The 19,406-nt window shown below is 41.0% G+C and overlaps 1 protein-coding gene across 1 annotated transcript in view; it reads left to right on the forward strand.

Annotated features, from left to right (window-relative positions):
* The first annotated feature begins 179 nt into the window (after positions 1–179).
* Positions 180–19,406, forward strand: part of prtga (protogenin homolog a (Gallus gallus)) — a 32,286-nt gene continuing 13,059 nt past the window's right edge. The window contains exons 1-10 of the mRNA XM_037696053.1: positions 180–305; positions 1,335–1,637; positions 7,988–8,132; positions 8,250–8,383; positions 8,572–8,868; positions 8,961–9,120; positions 9,478–9,725; positions 12,143–12,307; positions 13,592–13,897; positions 14,413–14,601. Of these exons, the coding sequence (XP_037551981.1) occupies positions 242–305; positions 1,335–1,637; positions 7,988–8,132; positions 8,250–8,383; positions 8,572–8,868; positions 8,961–9,120; positions 9,478–9,725; positions 12,143–12,307; positions 13,592–13,897; positions 14,413–14,601 (2,011 nt within the window). The 5' untranslated portion in view covers positions 180–241. The remainder of the gene's footprint in view (positions 306–1,334; positions 1,638–7,987; positions 8,133–8,249; positions 8,384–8,571; positions 8,869–8,960; positions 9,121–9,477; positions 9,726–12,142; positions 12,308–13,591; positions 13,898–14,412; positions 14,602–19,406) is intronic.

Raw genomic sequence — 19,406 nt, forward strand, 5'->3', positions numbered from 1 at the left:
GGTGTGGAGCTCCAGCAGAGGAGCTGTGCTTGAACCTGCCCTGTGCTTGTCGTGCCAGCAGGGGGCGCTGGAACCCGCGCTCCGTCTTGACGCGATTAATTAACTCGGTCCATCCCAGAGGAGGAGGGAAACTGCTCCTGATGCCTGACCTCCTCTCTCCTCCTCCTCTCAGTAGAAGTGTGGTTCGTGCGGAGGACACAGCAATGTGAGAGTCGCTAGTATGCACGAACAATTTATGTAAATGGCTCCTCTCGGAAGGAAACTATATCAGCGTTTGCTGCTCTTTGTCTTGCTGCCAATCTCAGGTAAGAAAAAGCGTTAATTAAGAAAATTCATAGTTTTGAATAAAGTCATGAAGTGAGATGCATTAATTTGCTATCCGTATCCTGCATGTGTGGACACTAATAGAAGCCGAGAGGACTTTATTTATTTGTGTTTATTTATTTGTAATGAAAGTTTTTCAACTAGCTCTTGCTAACTGGTCGCGCGACGCAGTCAACATTTAAGCTAACTTAACTTGGAAGTAGCGAAAACAAATACGAATAAACTCGTGTTGTTTACTTAATTTACCCGTTGTCACGTGCATATTTGATTAATTACTCACACGAATGTTAATACAACATAAAACTCCAAAGTACTGCGTGTCTGAGTGGTATTAATTCGTCATTTTTTATTGTTTTTTTATGTTAATGTAAGTTTGCTAGCTCAGATATCAACCTGCTTTGTTTGGCGTACTTTTTTTTTTTTTAACCATTATTATTACAAATATTAAAAGCAGCAGTCATAAGTTAACAAAGTTTTAGGACTGTGTTGTCTCTATGGGTTATTAGCTATTTTGTGTGTACTTAAATAGTAATAAATGGGGTCACAAGTCTTTGTTTCTGTCATTTTGTGGGTCAGAAGTTGAAAGGTTTGTTTTAAAGTATAGGTACTGACTGGTAAACCTTATGCATTGTGTGTAACTTTAGTTTCAAAGTAACTCCTAAAAAGCTATGGTAATAAAAGAAGTATGCTGGGAGTTCAGCATAAGGTTTGCATGAGAACTGAAGATGCTAACAGGATAATCCATTTCACCTGCTGCTGACTTTACAGCTTTACTGTACTGGTCCTCCAGCTGGTAGCCCTCCAACTCCTCAATGATGTAAACATTCATTGGTAGCTACTAAAACAGACAATAACCACTAAGAATTCACCCAGAAGAATCTCTCAAATACTGGCTTCAGGAAAACATGCCCTCAAGTTAATACTTTAACTTTTTTTAGTTTGACTCCTAGCAGCGCACCTTGATCCTCGTTTACATCCCAGGCTTCATCTCCTTGTCTTTCTTTTCACAGGTGTTTTTAGCTTTAGTGAGTTATTCTTCATCAAGGAGCCCCACGATGTCACCGTCATGCGCAAAGAAGCGGTTATTTTGGACTGCCAGGCGCGTGGAGAGGCGCCCATGGATGTCAGATGGCTCAGGAATGGAGTGAAGTTAGCGGAGAACGAGCGGGTGTACCTGCTCTCCAACGGCTCGCTTTTTATTTCAGAGGTGGAGAGCAGAAGAGGAGACAAATCAGATGAAGGGTGCTATCAGTGCCTTGCTCAGAACAAGTATGGAACAATCATGAGTCAGAAAGCCCGTCTTACAATCGCAAGTGAGTATTCTGTTTAAATACATAAAAGAGAACATATGAACAAGTATAATGGTGTTTGGAAGGTATATTAATTAAAATACTTAAATGTCTTAATATATGGTTGTATCTACTGCGTTTGTGGTTTTATTTTCCGCTCAAAGGTGCATTCTGGTAAAAAGGAACAAATCTTCAAAGTTGCAAAATGCTGCTTAGGTTGGGGAAATGCCCATTGGTGTGGTAATGAAGGAACAGGAGATATGGGGGGTTAGAAAGCTGTCCAGGAAACTAGCCCCCCAATGCTAAAGAGCAGATGACCCCTATTCACTGGCCTGGGCTTTCATGTTATTGCACCCTGATCGCTTGAGGAATTGTTCTTTTGGAATGCTTTCTCCTCCAGTGCCCTGCAAGTTAGGCTCGTATTTTAAGGGGGAGGAAGAGAAGCTGAGTTGGTCTTCTGGGACCTTATAGTGTCACCCCCCACCCCCCACCCCCCCAACAAGCAGGTCATGCATCTTGTTGTGTCAATTTTATATGACGTGCAACTATTTGCACCTCAAGCAGTGCATTTCCAGCTAATTTATGCAATGTTAAGATACTTTATTTTTAATTTATTTTCTTACAGAATAGTAAAACAATTAGAAAATTGTTTTATATTGTGGTTGGCTTCTTTATTTTATTTTTGTTATTATTTGTTTTTATGTGAAGTAGATTTTTCATATAGAAATAATATATATATATATTTTAAATAAAAGCAGATCCGGGGTACAACCAGCTTTAGTTAGTTGTATTTAGTTACATGCAGGTGAAACCAGTGCCTGAAGAGTACATATAGCTTTATTAATTGATTGAGTAGTTTATTTATTGAAATGAAATGAAGAGGTGATAAAGGATGCCTTTCAGCTTTACTAGTTTGTTTTAAAATAGCACTTAGACCTGCTAGAAGGTCTATCTGGAAGCTCATAAAATTTTCACATACCTGAGAAATGCTCAGTTGAAGGACGCAGAGGTACCAGTGGGGGTTGTTACACGTGGTGAGCACATACACACAAATGGGAATTGTTGTTTCCCAGTACTGGGGCTTTACCCTTAGTGAAATGACCAAACTTTATTGCAGGCCTTCCCAGGTCAGGAGGGATTGGAGGCTTTACACACAATTGTTTTCCGCCTCACTAGTGACGTGCTGAAAAGCTTTTCACTCTGACCGTTTTTGTCTCCGTTGCTTCCCAAGCACACCAAAGAGAAAGATTCTTTGGGGGTGGTTGTTTGTCTTGAAATAGGTGGACAGAACAGCTGGACTTGAAGGTTAATGACGTACATCATAAAGGTTAATCATTACCAAGTCTTCAATTATTATTATAAAGGTCAAACAATCTTGTAGTTTGATCTGAGACTATGTAATCTTTTTTTTTTTAAATAAGTTATGTGCATTAAGGACATTTCTGATCCATGTGGTCTTGTGACCTCATATGTTGGCGCCTCAGCTTGAAGATGGATGCTACGACATGAGCGGAGCCTCGGTGCCTGCTTTCATGACATGGTTTATGTCCTGGGTGTGGGAGTGATGCTCTGTGGGAACTTTTTAACCCTTTACACATTTGCTAAAGCTGCTGGTTATCATTTGAGGAGCATGGTGCTGGTCGTCAGGCACAAAGGTGAGATGGGATTTGGCCTTGATGAGAAGGAATGTGACACCTGAGCTCCATCATGTGACTTATGTCAACAGACTTCAGATTGATGGGGATTTTTGTTGACAGATTGCCTCCTAAGATAGCTTTCTTTTTTATTGCAGCTTGTGACCACCAGGGAGCTAGGCAAAAAAAAAAAAAAAAAATAATGTAAGCTTTCTCTCAACTGGCCTCTGCATTAAAATTACACCGAGATGTTGAGGTTTACACATCCACTAAATCTTCAGCTGTTTTGACAGTGAAAAGCTCATTCAGACAGTAATGGTAATGCTTTTTGCAATTCTTCTTATTGATGTGAGGAGAAACTGAACTGAGGTCACGTTTTGGACCAAAACACCAAATTCCAGTAACAACTGAATTGACAATGTCTAATCTAGCAGATAGTTCATGTTTGGGCTTATCTTGAAGGATAGCCCTTCCTTGATGTTATTATATTCACGCAAACATAAGAACAGGTTGAATTGCCAGAACTGAGTGTATGTAAGAATAGAAATGTTGTTGGGGGCTATTTGTCTAAAAGCAATTTGGATAATTTCACCCAACAATGATGCTGTTCAGTTTGTTTGTGTGTAACGTTTACCACTGAAAAAGCTTTGTAGGAGGTCAGTGAGGGAGCTGTGGCAGTTTATTTTTTATCTCCTCGGTGTGTTTGTAGGACGTCGGCTCAGAAACACTTAAGTTGCCAAGGAATGCATCCGACTTGCTCTGGTTTGGCGCAATTAGAAACCCCAATAAGTCAAAAGCAAACCTTCCACAGTTTGAACGGAGATGTGAATGAATGAAATGCCCTTAAGGGAGACAATTCAAAGCCTGGAATCTTGTTTTTCTCCTCTGCTGGAGACGAAAGGTTACCATGGTTCCCTTGAACAGCAGGCCCTGGGGGTCAAAGGTTTCCTAAAACTGTAGATGGTGGGCAGGGAGGCTCAAACCAGGATATATCTTTTGTGCAAATGTGCTCAATGCTCAACTTTACCTTCACTAGTTATCAATATGCAGTTTGTACTTTTAATTAAGTTTTTTTTTTTCCTTATAAGTTTGCAGGTTTTATTATGTTTAGTTGCCTAAACGTGTTAAAAAAAACAGACTGTAGTTATACAGATTTAACTTTTAAACTCTGATCTGAAGTGGAGATTAAAAACAATGAAGCTACTGTGTCAGTGGAGGATTGCTGTTGAGTGATTGGAAAACTTTGTGGCAGAGATAAGGAACTGGAGGAGGGGGATGAATGCTTTTTCTAACACTGCTCCCCCACTGCCTGCCCCAAGCTTTGGGAGGTCACACCGCTCATGGGAATAGGTCTTTGTTTAGCCAGGCCAGTGGTCACTCCACTGTCCTGCAGTCTGTGTGAGCAGCAGCACATCTGCCGGCCAGCCAGTGATTGATAAGTGGGCTTTTCCAGCTTTGCATTCTTCTTCTCGCTTATCAGCTCACCATTTATTTTTTCCACTTTCGTAGGGGTCAGAAAGCACTGTGAAGAGCTCATCACTTAAAAAAAAAACAATACATATGTTCCCAGCTGAACTGGAGACGCAAGTGATGGACAGGAATTGGACAAATTAAAAGAGCATGTGTGAAAGTTTTAAATGTAGATTCGATAAGACTGATGGTCATCAGTGCAGCCTGCAGGACCAGGAAAGGATGATCAATTTTAACGTCTGCCAGTAAACATTGGACCCTTGGGGATGAGTTGTATAAGATATTTGGTGTGAACCTAATAGCCTTCCACAAACTGAGCACACACACTGCTTTTACTGCACACAGCAAAATCGAACAAAAAATAATTTCACGTAAGTTTTCTGCAGAAACAATAGCTCGCATGTAAGAAAAGTTTTTTGCAGTTCTGTGTCGCCCACTGGCTGAAACAGACCGCGGTAACCAGATGAGAGAGGGCTGAACTCATTCCTGCCATTTGTAAGGGAATCTTTGTTTGGGCTTGACCTGTCCGCTGACCTTTAGTTTGCTGAGCCGCCTGCATCAGAAAACCCATCTGCTGTGTAAAGAAGTGTGGTAAATATAGCTTTACTTGGCTTGCTCCGTTTTGAGTTTATAGCGATTGTGCTACAATAAACCAAGAACAGATATTGAGTTATTACCGGTAGTTTTTTGGGTTTTGGTGTTTTATAAATTAGTTTTATTGTTGCGGTTCAGCCTGCTTCTTTTGTTTTAAAGTAAGGCTGTTTATGATCCCTCTTCAAAACATAAACATAACTTTTTGACTCATTACAAATTTTTCAAATCCAGCTTAAATATAATGCCCGACAGCAGCTAAACTTTTATTCTTCAGCAGCAGCTTCTGGAACACGACAGCAATAAAAGGGAAAATCAAATTATTACAATTTATAATTTTATGTTGGCAGCGCAGGAAAATAGACTTAAGTGATTTTTTTTGGGCAGTTTGCATGGAATTAGTGAGCAGCAGGATATATATATATATATTTTTTTTTTTTTTTTTTTTTGTGGTGGGAGGAGGGTCAACCACTGCCTGAGTGTTAGCCAGGATTTGTGGAGGTCAGAGGTGAGAGGTGACATTGCTGAGAAGGGCAGATGGTCCAAACTGTTTCATCAAACTTGAGAAAAAGCTTGCTCGTTTCGATACTTTGATATGATAAAGATAATTTACAAAATATTAATTTTGTGAAACTGAAAACAAAAACTTGCATCCAGTGTTCCTTTAGTAAAACTCAAGATTTGGCAGATTAAATTAAACCACACAGGTTGAGCTATCTGCAGTGATAATTTAATGTAATTACATGCCCCTTTGGAAAACCGCACGGGCCGGTGTACGACAAACCATAGAGTTTATAGATTTTACTCCTGCTCTTAGTGGTTTATCAATAATCAATGATCGTCCTTGTGTTTGTCAATCCAGAATCACTTCCCGAATGGGAAGGGAACATCAGGAGAAAAAAGTATGTAGGCAGCTCATCTCCTAAGCCCTGCAGGCATTAATCTCAACACTGTGTGTGTGCGTGTGCGCACACGTGCATGTGTGTGTAGGCCTCTCTCTGCCTCTGTCATCACTTCAAACAGCCACAGTGGAGCTACCAAAGCTAAAGGGGTAACAGCTCAAGACTAATTTGGTTAAATGGAACTGTGGTGAGGACATTTGATCCAGACCACAATTTGCTTCCTGTTAAACAAGAAAGAAAGACGTCAGACACATTGCACACAAATATCGGTCAATATATCCGTAGTCGTGTTAGTTCCTCAGTGAATGTTGATATGACTTGTAAGCAAAGTGTCGCCAAGTTTGGGGAGTTCATAATTTATTGAATGTTTTAGGGGTTTTGTGGGGAGTTGGTGCCCTCCTGCTGTTTAGCACCATAACACCTGGCAACACTGCTTACACACAGACGTTTATCATCCTCCACATACACACCACCGAGCGTTTATTGCAACGTACGAGTTGTTTACACGTCTTAAAAGTTGAGGTTACTTCAGCAGAGTTCTGTATGTTTGGAAAGAAATAAAAAGAAACATACAGATGGGGATTATAGATGAGAAGGTCTGTAAAAAGTTGTGCGGTTTGTTGTTATTTCTTTATTCATAATGCTCTCAGATTTTCTACGCTCATGTTTTATGCTTACCCATATGAAGTTTGGGCATGATGAGCGTTGATGGAGCAGCAGAAGCAGCTCCAGACGTGCGCAGAGGTTAAAGAGCAACACACTGGCTTTGTTTAACTTAGACAGGTTTAGCTCAGAGATTTTATGTGTTTTATGTATTTTTTAATTTATGTAGACTGTAGTTGATCGTTTTGATAATGGACAATGATGCCAGTTAAGTCAATTTGTGGACCTCTGAATGTTACATTAACAGATTACAAATAAAAGAATGTTGCAGATCTCAATATTTTCTCTGCCATAAACAACTCAGCACCTGACTGTAAAAGAAGAGGGTAGTGTTGTGGGTGACAGAACATTCAAAGTATTGATACAAAAAGCGTTTGTAGTTCATGGTGGGTCTTACTTGCTTGTGGGTCATCCAGTTGCTGACAGCATCTCAGTTTCAGGGAAACTCTATCTATCCATGCAGGATGTTGCTGTTCTCCTCCAGTCAACACCTTCCTGCAGAACTCGGCGTCTGTGGATTTAAGTTAGCAGGCATCCATGACATTATCTGGACCACCAATAGATGTTTGAAACACATCGCTCACTATTTTTATAAAAAATAAATCAGTGTCAGTTTACGGAAGATTTAATCTACAAGTAACGATCATCCTTTAGATTCTTTTTATTTGTTTGTTGGTTTGTAACGGCTGCTAATAAAAGGAAATCCAAATTGTAATTTCATCCTAAACTATATTTCTTTGCAGGTTTGAGAGTCTATTTTTAATATTTTCTTTGTGGACAGTTGTGTTAGAATGTTTAAGTTTTATTTAATCAGCTTGGGTTACTGTATATTTGAGTCAACACAAGTGATTTTTATTTTAATTTTTTATTTTTTTGCAGCAAAGAATCACCTGAAGAAATCTTTTGCAACTTTTTTCTAAAAAGACTAATTTTCAGAGATAAAACAAGAAACTCTGGTTTGTTTGGAGATATTTATTAATCAAACTTTATTCTGCTACACTATCTTATCATGTTCCATTGTAAAGTAAAGAACAAAGTTGAACATTTTGTTTGTATGCGGGACATAAAATCTCCTTTTTCAATTTTAATTTTAAATGTTTCTGTGTTGCTGCAGGTATGTCCTCGTTTGCACTCCAGCCGACCTCCATAGTGGTAACCGAAGGCTCGGTTGCCAGGTTTTCCTGTAAAATCAGTGCACACCCTCCTCCTATCATTACTTGGGAGTTTAATCGGGTCACATTACCACTCTCCACTGAAAGGTATAAAACGTTTCTAGTTTGTTGTCTGTTAATAATTTTATTCTTAGCAGATATATTTGTCTGGAGCAAAATATGCATCATGGTAAGACTTGTGGTTACATCTCTTTTACATCTCAGAATCACAGTCCTGCCCAGTGGTGTTCTTCAGATCCACGGGGTGCAACGAGGGGATGCTGGACACTATCGCTGCATCGCCACCAACATCGCCAGTCGCAGAAGAAGCACAGAGGCCACCCTCACTGTCACCCCATGTGTGTCAAACATCTCTTTTTAAAATTCTGTTGCTCAGTACGCTTATCTAAATCTAAGTGAATAAGGTGTGATAAATTGGTTGGAACAGTATCACCCTCACCGGCATTTGTTCTGAGAGCAACAACGTTTTGTCTCGACTCTTACTCCATCACACCTGCCGTAACTCTGTTCGCCACTTTCTGTGCAGCTCCAGGCCTCCAGCTCCCTCAGAGACCTCGCATCATCGCTGGACCACAGAACATCTCCGTGTCCCTGCACCAGACTGCCATCTTGGAATGTCTGGCCACGGGCAGTCCCCGGCCCATTGTCTCTTGGAGCAGAGCAGACACCAAGTCTATTGATGTTTACAACACCAAAGTATTGGGAAATGGAAACCTCATCATTACAGACATCAAGCCCCAGCACGGAGGAGTCTATATGTGCAGAGCCACCACTCCCGGCACTCGAAACTACACTGTTGCCTCAGCCAACGTCACTGTGCTAGGTACACCCGGTTGTTTGGCTGTGCACATAGGTTACTAATGACATTGACCTGTTATAATTCCTAATAATGTTGTGTTTATTTTTTTCATGAAGCACCTCCCTCCTTAGTGGAGTGGCCTGAGAGCTTGACACGTCCTCGTGCTGGCACCGCCCGTTTTGTGTGCCATGCTGAGGGATCTCCAGTGCCTCAGATCACATGGTTTAAGAACGGAGAGAAAGTTCACTCCAATGGTCGGGTCAAGATGTACAACAGGTATATTTCTTCAAGATGTATTCACGTGGATTTCCTGAATCCTATATATCTTTTGCACGCAATGAACGGTAGCTATTATTTAGTTGACCATACAATTATACATTTAACAGTTGTTGTCAACCAAGTTAAAACTGTTTAAATAAATACTTCACCATTGCCCCTACAGTATGAAGGAAACTGAATAATTTACAACTGTGCAAATTGGATTTTTGTTGATTTTCCAATAATTTTCTCCTGCTCATTATTTAACTGTCACAGCTCGTTAAAGTAATTATAGATGACAACACTCTGGAAAAGAAAAGGCATCTTCAGGAAGAAGCCACATGGCTGTAAACTCTGTATCTGTGTATCTCTTAGCAAACTGGTCATCAACCAGATCATCCTTGAAGATGATGCCATTTATCAGTGCCAGGCTGAAAATGAGCTGGGATCGGTCCTGTCCATGGCGAGGCTCATCGTGGTGATGTCAGAGGACCGACCGAGCGCGCCCAGAAACCTCCAAGCTGACACGGTGTCGAGCTCAGCCATCCTGCTGGCTTGGGAAAGGCCTCAGTATAACTCCGATAAAGTTATTGCCTACTCTGTGCACTACATGAAAGCTGAAGGTGAGTGCTGAGCAGACACACAGGTGAGGGGGTTTGTTTAGCTTTGATCACATGAGTAATTCTTACCTCTAAACAACCTACATTTTGTGTTTGCAATGCTTTTATTGTCTGGGAATGTATTGACCAGGGGCTGGTATGATAACCTTGAGCAGAAATACCAAAATTTCACGGTATTAAAGCAAAAAATTTAAAATGCATGGCATGGTTTATTTGCTTTTCCAACAAAGTTAAGTCAGGTCCTCTCTCTGGAGGTCCAGAGGTCCTCTGGTTGTTGGTCCACTCAGAAACCACTCTAAGGCAGCCAGAAAGCATCTAATTCTTGGCTTGAAGTGTTTTGAGAGAGATCCTTATATTGTCTGCTAACACGCGTTTCAAAACAGCTTTACTTTATAAATGGAGGCGGGCGTTTCTTCTGTGGTAGATGAACCATGACAAAAAACAAACATTGTTTTTGAAAGAGCATACAAGTTGAGGAGGATTTCCACCTCAGCTACTATACCCAACTGAATGTGTAGGAGCTAGGGGTTGAACGGCTACATATTTCTTAAAGTCGACATAATAGTCGAGTCGATGTCGACAAGTTCATGATGTCATAGGAACTCAAAACGCTTTGAAAAAAGGCAAAAAAAACCCCATAATTTATTATAATAAAAAAAAGAACAACAAAACATCAGGAGCGTATATTTATGCTCCTACCATTTATCGTACTGCAAATAACAAGAAAAACAAAACTATTATTAAGCTGCAAAAATTGTTTTTATTGTATTGATTCCACTAAATAAAATAAACCACTGGTGGAGGTGGATTCTCCACCAGTGGTGGTGCACACCCCTGTTTTTTTTTTGTTTTTTAATTTGTGGGTTAAATAAAATAAAGGCGGTGGTGCGCGGTGCACACCTGTGGTTTATTTTATTTAGTGGATTAAATAAAATAAAACTAAAAGCAACATCATCTTTACACTGTTGATGCATTTCTACTTGTTTGGGAAGATGTTGCCTGCTCCTCATCTTCCGTCTGATTGGAAGAATCTGTTTTGTAGCCAGCGGCTCGGCGCTGATCACGTGACACAGTTACCGACTGTGACTAGTCGGTGTGAAATTTTAAAACTTGTGTGATGTCCTAGAATCGACTAGACGACTAGTCTACTCGGCCCCTGGTAGGAGCAACAGGTAGAGAGGGGGAGTACTGCTCTCGTTGAAGGGGGAGGGACAACACAGACAGAAAAATGCTTTGTCTCCAGTACAAGTTATTTAAACCGTATAAATGGTATGACAGAAAAAATGTTTGGTTTTATCACCGTGGTATACCTTGAAACATGTAACTGGCCCATTCCTAGATTGTATAATCTTGATTCAGCAGCTTTTTGCCCAAAAAGGGTTTAAGTTTTTGTTACAACTGTTTTTTCTCTACTGTTTTGTTGGAAGTTAAAAATGTGAGCTCTTAATGAAGGTTTTTGAACAATCAAGCAGCCTATTGACTTGTTGAATTTCAAGAGGCCAGGCCCCTTCCTTTGCCTGATAAAACGCAGTAGGAAGACAAAACTATTCAACGAGGAAGCACAAGCGCTGTTCTGTGACAGCAGAAAAAAAAAAACTTTGGAGTGTTTTAGTCTTCCTGGGAATTCTTGCTGTCGATAACAAGAGTCACATTCAAAGAACGCTAGATTTCAGGAAAATGTGCTTCCTGCTCTCTCAGACACTGCTTAATTGCAAAGCCACTGACTTCCATGAAGTGAAGGAAATGTCCAGCGTTCGACTTAAAGAAAGGAGCACCTGCTGCACGTTGTTAAGGATAAGGAGGTCAAAATAGAAGCTGAACAAATGATGCGTTTTATTCTTGAATAACAACCAGCTGTCGGGGATTTTCAGCTCTTGATATAGATTATTTGATTCAATCTTGTTGTTCCCAGTCAGGAAGCGTAGCTGTTCATTGACATTGACAGAGTATCGGTGCACTCTGCACCTGAGGTTGTTGACAGAGGTTTGGCTCTAAATTGAGGCTCTGCAGAAAGGGGGAACTAATTAGCCTGTGATGGAGCGTTCAGAAACTGTGTATCCTGCGAGGCAACAAAACGGTGTGAAGTGGACAGAAAGACGAGCTTTGTCTCTTTTCACGAAGGCTTACTGAGGCATGCAGTCTGTTTAGAATGGCTTTTGTTTACCCTGAAGTACTTTGTTTTCCAGGTTAGAAATAAAACCGGGGTTTTTATTTTCCTTCAGGCACAAATTTTGTGAGAGAATTCTGTAAAGCGTTTTTATTCAGACAAATATAAAGTGGAGATTATGAGTACAATAATTTTTGTTGTGACTACTTGTTGCAGGTATCAGTGTAATCCTTTAACTGTCTGAATGATCTAAACTTAATCTGCTAAGTTGCTGTGATTATTTCATCTGATTTTATTCTCGTTATTTGACCAGGATTAAACAACGAGGAGTATCAAGTTGTTATTGGAAACGATACGACTCGCTATATTATTGATGATCTGGAGCCGGCTCGTAACTACACCTTCTACGTGGTGGCCTACATGCCGATGGGAGCCAGTCGCATGTCGGATCACGTCTTCCAGCACACACTTGAGGATGGTGAGGCCTAAACCCCGAAAAAATTATTAACAATATAATCTTTCATTCTGTAAAAAAATCAAAAATCTGTTGTAGTAAATATATCAAATTGGGTTGTTTCAGGATGGTAAATTATATCTGACCATGGGAATTTTATAATGCATTTGTAGCTAATCTTATTATCTGGTTCAGATCTGGAATACTGGCTGAAAATGTTTTATTTATTAATAAAGGTTCTATTCCAATCAACAAATTAAACACCTAATAGAAGCCGTAGTTCATCATAATAAGACAAAATGACATAAAAATCATACTTTGACACAGAATGCCATCCTAATCATCCAGCAAAGTTAAGTCAGGTCTTCTGGACGGTTTCTTTGTGTTGGTACATTTCGTCTTTCATCCAAAAGACTTCATCAGTCTGAGGAACCACAACAAACTCAGTCTTATAAATAGTACCTTCACATAGTGGGTCAACCAGTTTGATGGTGCTCTGATGGTTCCTGGAGTCTGCCCTCTCCCCCGCTGACTCGTTTGAGGCAGTCATGGCTAAAGTGGTTCAAAACATCAAGGTTCTTGATCAATAATCCAGGTAAAAATCCATCCATGCATCCATTATCTTTACCCACCTCCTCCTTTTCAGGTCATGGGGGTCACTGGTGCCCATGCCCAGCTATCACTGTGTGAGAGGTGGGGGACACCCAGGACAGGTCTCCAGTCCATCACAGGGACACATAGAGACAAACGAGACAAACAACCATTCACTTTCTCACCTAGGGACAATTTAGAATTACCAATTGGTCTAACATGCATGTTTTTGGTCTGTGGGAGGAAACCGGAGTACCTGGAGAAAACCCACACATGCACGGAGAGAACATGTAAATTCCACCCAGGAATGCCCCGGGCCAGGATTTGAACCGGTGACCTTCTTGCTGAGAGGCAGCAGCTCTACCAACTGAGTCACCGTGCCCCCCGTTAGAAAAATCCAACAAAGTTAAGTCTCAAACGTCCAGAGGACCTGACTTAACTTTGTTGGATTTTTTGTACCTGGATTTTTGATCATGAACCTTTTCCATCCTAATCAGTTTCTTTTGCCTAATACATCATGGGGTATTTTTAAAAACCACTATTTTATAGTAACAGTAAGTGCAGTTTGGTATTTAAGGCGCTTTCTAAACAGCTACATTGTCTTGATTACCAGTCATTTATTTGGTTTCACAACAATGAGCAACTTTTCATGATTGTAGTCAGGTGTGATGCATGACGCAGGACCTCACTCACACTTATGATCTTCTTGGTTCCCAGTTCCCCTCCGGGCCCCGGAGCTCAGCCTCACCAGCCGCAGCCCTACAGACATCCAGGTGTCTTGGCAACCTCTTCCATTGAAACTGAGTCGTGGTCGAGTCTCCAGCTACCGATTGTCCTATCGCACCAGTTCAGAGAGTGCAGTAACACAAATAGAGCTGCCAGGAGAAAAGACCAAACATTTTCTGGAAAGCCTGCACCCTGACACCATCTACCTTCTGCGTATTGTTGCTGCCACAAGCGTAGGGTGGGGGGAGCAGTCAGCCTGGACGTCTCACCGCACTCCAAAGGCATCCAGTGCTCAAGGTACATGTCGAGAAACCATTCTGAGTCTCAAACAGCAGCAAAAATGAACAAAATTAGAGTCAAAGTTGTACTTAGAGTCTAAATGTGCTAGTATGTTAAAAGCATAATCTTATGAATAGAGGAATGTTAGCACTGCACCGGTAAAACCAGAAGACAAAACGAGATGGAGAAGAACTGCTACTAATGATGTCAAGCAATGACTGTGCCGCTCAGTAACTTTTGCTCTCTGTCAGAAGTGTTGGAAGGGCTTCAGTCGTGGGTCATAGAAATGCAACGCTGGGTAAAATATACAGCTGTTCGGAGGTGTAGTTTCTGTACGTTTCTAGTTTATATTAAAAGAAAATAGTCTTTCTTGGCAAAAATCTTAAAATTAAGTTGTGCAAGAATGTCCAAATATTTTTTATGCTGATTTGCAGTGCAAACTTTTATTCATGTGAATTGTTTTCCACTTGTTTTAGGAAATAATCTGTAGTACCGCCATCAAAATTCTTAATTTTTTTTCTGTCTCTTTTCAGTTCCCCTGGCTCCGGAGCTGTATCTTGAGCCTTTAAACTGTACCACTATTTCAGCACGCTGGCAGCTTACACCTAGAAACTCAGCCAAAATCCTGGGCTACAGACTTTTCTACCACGAAGAAAGCCAGCCTGAGAGCAGCCCTGTTCAGCTGCGTGCCTCCAGCCATACCTACGTCATCGAAGGCCTCGGTAAGTTTAGTTCAATTTCAGTTCAGTTTATTTATATATCATATATATATAATCATGACAAAGTTGTCTCAGGGCACTTTACAGGAACATTCACATGCATAGAAACGCCAATTAGTAAAGTTCTCTATCAAGGAAGCCAGCAGACTAGTTGAATCTTCACTTCGTTGCAGTCTCCAATCCTGAGCAAGCACAGTGGCAACAGTGGAAAGGAAAAACTCCCTTTTAAAAGGAAGAAACCTCCAACAGAACCAGGCTCAGGACAAGCAGCCATCTGCTTTGACCGGCTGGTTGAGAGGACAGGAAGGAGAGACAGACGAACACAGAATTGGCAGGTCCAGATATAGGTCCAGGTGTACCTGAAAGACAAAAACATGTGAAGGATAGAAAAAAATAATTACAAATACAAAACAGGTTGATCAGAGTAAGTAAAGACAGTAGCATGGTGAAAAAATGTGGTCAGTTTGTCCTCCAGCAGTCTAAGCCTATAGCAACATAACTTAAGCCTCCAGTATACTTGCGCGTACGTGGGTCCGCACAGGTCCACGCGTACCAGATTAGAGTAGAAGAGGACGCCCGCAGTGCATGTCTGTGCAAAGCTCAATTTTTACGCCCGCGTACGCGTTCTCTGTGTCACACAACTGCCCGGCGACGGACTGTTTTGCATGTGACACCAATACATTAAATTCCCCTTCTTCGTCCCTGATCTGGTTTAATAGCCTTTTCTTTAGTTTTTTTTTTCCCCCAAGAGGCAAGTGATCTCTTCCTCCTCCTCCGTTGATGCCATGACTGAAATGGTGAGAAATGAAGGAATTTGTCACGAAAGAATTAAAATCAGGTCCAGCCTGGCTGCGGGAGGGTCTGGAGATCTCCTGGTGGACTGGTCTGATGTGTGGGCTGCAGGGCCAGCGCTCCCTGTTTTTTTTTTTTTTTTTTTTTTTTTCTTTAGAACTTTTTATTAACAACATATAAACACAGAACACCGCTGCGGCTGGAGCTGCCAGCTCTCGCTTTTTTTATTTTTTATTTTTGCTACCTGTCAATCAGTCCAGTAGGCGTGTCAGCAAATGACCAATCGGCGACCTCAATTTGTCCAGAAGGTAAACGCCCCTTGTCTGCGGAGCTGACTGCAGCTGCTCAGGGTGGACGCTTGAGCATGAAGTCTCAACCCTCTTCGCACAGTGCGCACAGTTTCCGCACGGCTGACAGGACGCGAGAGTATACTGGAGCCTTAAGGGACAGCTCGGGAAACCCAAGCTAACCCTAACTATAGGATTTATCAAAAAGGAAAGTCTTAAGCCCAATCTTAAAATGTCTAAAAAACTGGAAGTTGGTTCCACAAGAGAGGAGCCTGATAACTGAAAGCTCTGCCTCCCATTCTGTTTTTGGAAACTCCAGTAGCCGTGAGTAAACCTGCAGTCTGAGAGTGAAGTGCTCTGTTAGGAAAATATGGAACAATAAGATCTCAAATATAAGATGGAGCTAGGTTGTTGAGAGCTTTGTAGGTTAGAAGTAAGATTTTGAATTCAGTTCTGGACTTGACGGAGCCAATGGCGAGAAGCTAAAACTGGAGAGATATGATCTCTCCCAGTAACTCCAGTTAAGACTCTGGCAGCAGCATTTTGGATCAACTGAAGACGTTTTAAAGAAGTATTTGGACACCCAGCAGTGTTTCCCCTACCATTATAAAGGTGGCGTTCCCCACCCCATCAACGCACCCCACCTACCAAACTGAACTTGCCCCTCCCACCCCCACCTGGCACTGACATATCACTAAGGTAGCGATGCAAAATACAGGCTCTCTAGCTAAAAATCCCAAGGCAGCACTCACATTGCCCCTTCCCTCATGCTGAACGCCCCCCGCCCCCGCTCAAAACTGTTAGTACAAGCTGCGCTCAGACATGTCTCCGTCCCCCCCCCCCATCAGCAAAAATCATGGATGAGATGAGCACCCTGCCATGGCAAGCTAACTAGGGGAAACACTGCCCAGATAATAAACCATTGCAATAGTCCAGTCTATTAGTGACAAATGCATTAACCAGTTTTTCTGCATCATTTTTAGATAACATGTTTCTAATTTTAGCGATATTACGCAGGTGGAAGAAGGCAGATCTAGTAATGGTTTAAATGTGGAGTATAAAAGACATGTCCTGATCAAAAATAACACCAAGGTTTTTCACATAAGAGCTGGAGGCCAGATTAATGTCATCCAAGGAGGGCAAAAAACTGAAAAATTTATTCCTGAGATGCTCAGGTTCAAAAACTAAAACCTCAGTCTTGTCTGTGTTCAAAAGGAGAAAATCAAGGGTCATCCAGGTTTTTATGTCTTTAAGACATGCTTGTAGTTTAAGTAACTGATTGGATCCATTAGGTTTCATGGACAAATATAACTGTGTATTATCAGAATAACAATGAAAATTTGCTGTTTAATAACTTTACCTAATGGAAGCATATATAAAGTAAAGAGTATTGGTCCAAGCACTGAGCCCTGAGGAACTCCATGATTAACTTAGGTGTATGAAGAAGATTCATTATTTATATTTCAGACTACTACTCTAGTACCGTCGCTATAAGTCACCAAACACTATTGTGAACACCGCAATGTGATGTTCATTTATTATGTACATAGAAGTTTCTCTTCTTATAAAATGGTTTAATATTCAAATTTTCATACTTCACTTATATACTTCCACTCCAAAAATAAATAAAACAATAACAAAAAGTAAACATTAGTAAAAATGTGACACATGAGCTTCAGTTATGAATGCTAGCCTCTGAAAAACACAGAAACACAAACTGAAAACTGGAGTTTACTGAGCCTATACATCCATCATCCATCCATCTATCCATCATCCATCCATCCATCCATCCATCCATCCATCCATCCATCCATCATACATACATGCATCCATCCATCCATCCATACATACATACATACATACATACATACATACATACATACATACATACATACATACATACTTACATACATCTTTCATATATAAACACATACATACATCATCTATCTAACTTATCATCCATCCCCCATCCATCCGTCCATCATCATCCATCCATCTAGCCATCATCCATCATCCATCCATTATCCATCCATCCATCATCTATACATGCATCTATCCATCCATACATACATCTTTCATACATAAACACATACATAGATTATCTATCTAACCAATCATCCATCCATCCATCATCATCCATCCATCCATACATCCATCTATACATACATACATACATCTATCCAACCAATCATCCATCCATCCATCCATCATCATCCAACCAATCAGCCATCCTTCATCCATCCGTCTAGCTATACATACATACATACATACATACATACATACATACATACATGCTTACAACCATCCATCCATCATCCATACATCATCCATCCATCTATCTATACATACATACATACATCATCTATACATCCATCCATTATCTTTACCTGCTTCTTCCTTTTTGAGTCACTGGTGCCCATATCCAGCTAGGACTGGGTGATGTATCAAATATACTTGATGTATCACAAGTTTTTCAATTTACGATGGTTAAAATGGCTCTATCGCAACCATCGTGTATAAATTGCCATTCAAATAATAAGCTTTCTACATCTAATTCACTGTGAGTGTTGTTTATTTGACACACTACGAATGCATCGCTAATCCTTGGCCCCTCCCAACTGGAAAATTTTCTGCCTGACATGCTACGCGGAGCATGCACATATAGGCTTCGAGATAGGAAAAAATATGGCAACGGTGGAGTTTCATGTGAGCGGGTGAATGAGACACTAACTGAAAAGGAGTCTGATGAACTAGTTCCGAAGAGAAACAGCACCGGATCAAATTGTCAGATGAGCAGCAGAAAAATGTTTTCTGTAGACAATGCTGAAAACAAGTCCCGACAAAAGGTCAGAGCACTATGAATCGTTTTCACCATTTAAAACAGCTCTATAAGTATGAAGCGTGTGTGAAGCTGCAGCTCTGACTTGACTTCAGCCTCCTTCCCTGAAACAAACCATGGTACAAAACTAATTTAGACGTGCTGCGCCTTATGAGAGGAAAAGTGAGAGGTAGCGTGACATTAATAAACCAGCAGCTTATCATATCGTTAAAGACACGGTCCCAGTCTCAACTGTGGAACAAAACAGCTAAAGACAACGGGGCTAACGTCGTGAAGGCAGCACAGCTGAATAAGTGTCTGAGGATGCAGTGTTTGGGTCACCTGGTCATTGGTGAGTGCAATATTACAATATTCAGTCTGTTGATTTGAAAAAAAAAAAATGCCAGGCATAACGTTAAGTAATAATTTTAACAAATTAGTTTCAGAGCTAAATGTGTATATTGACCACGAGACATTTATTTTCATAAGTGAAACAGTTACAGCTGTTTAATAAATGTGGCTGTGTGACTATTGGGACAAAGCTTTGACTCAGAAATATCCATCCATCCATCCATTATCTTTACCCGCTTATTCCACTTTTGGTCACGGGGGTCGCTGGTGCCCATGTCCAGCAATCACTGTGCGAGGGGCGGGGGACACCCTGGACAGGTCGCAAGCCCATCACAGGGACACATAGAGACAAACGAGACAAACAACCATTCACTTTCTCATTCACACCTAGAGACAATTTAGAGTTACCAGTCAGCCTAACATGCATGTTTTTGGTCTGTGGGAGGAAACCGGAGTACCCGGAGAAAACCGACGCATGCACGGAGAGAACACGCAAACTCCACCTAGAAAGGTCCCGGGCCAGGATTTGATCTGACGACCTTCTCATTGAGAGGCGCTTC

This window comes from Nematolebias whitei, chromosome 2, assembly GCF_014905685.2.
Source record: "Nematolebias whitei isolate Nwh7 chromosome 2, NemWhi1, whole genome shotgun sequence".
NCBI classification, from domain to species: domain Eukaryota; kingdom Metazoa; phylum Chordata; class Actinopteri; order Cyprinodontiformes; family Rivulidae; genus Nematolebias; species Nematolebias whitei.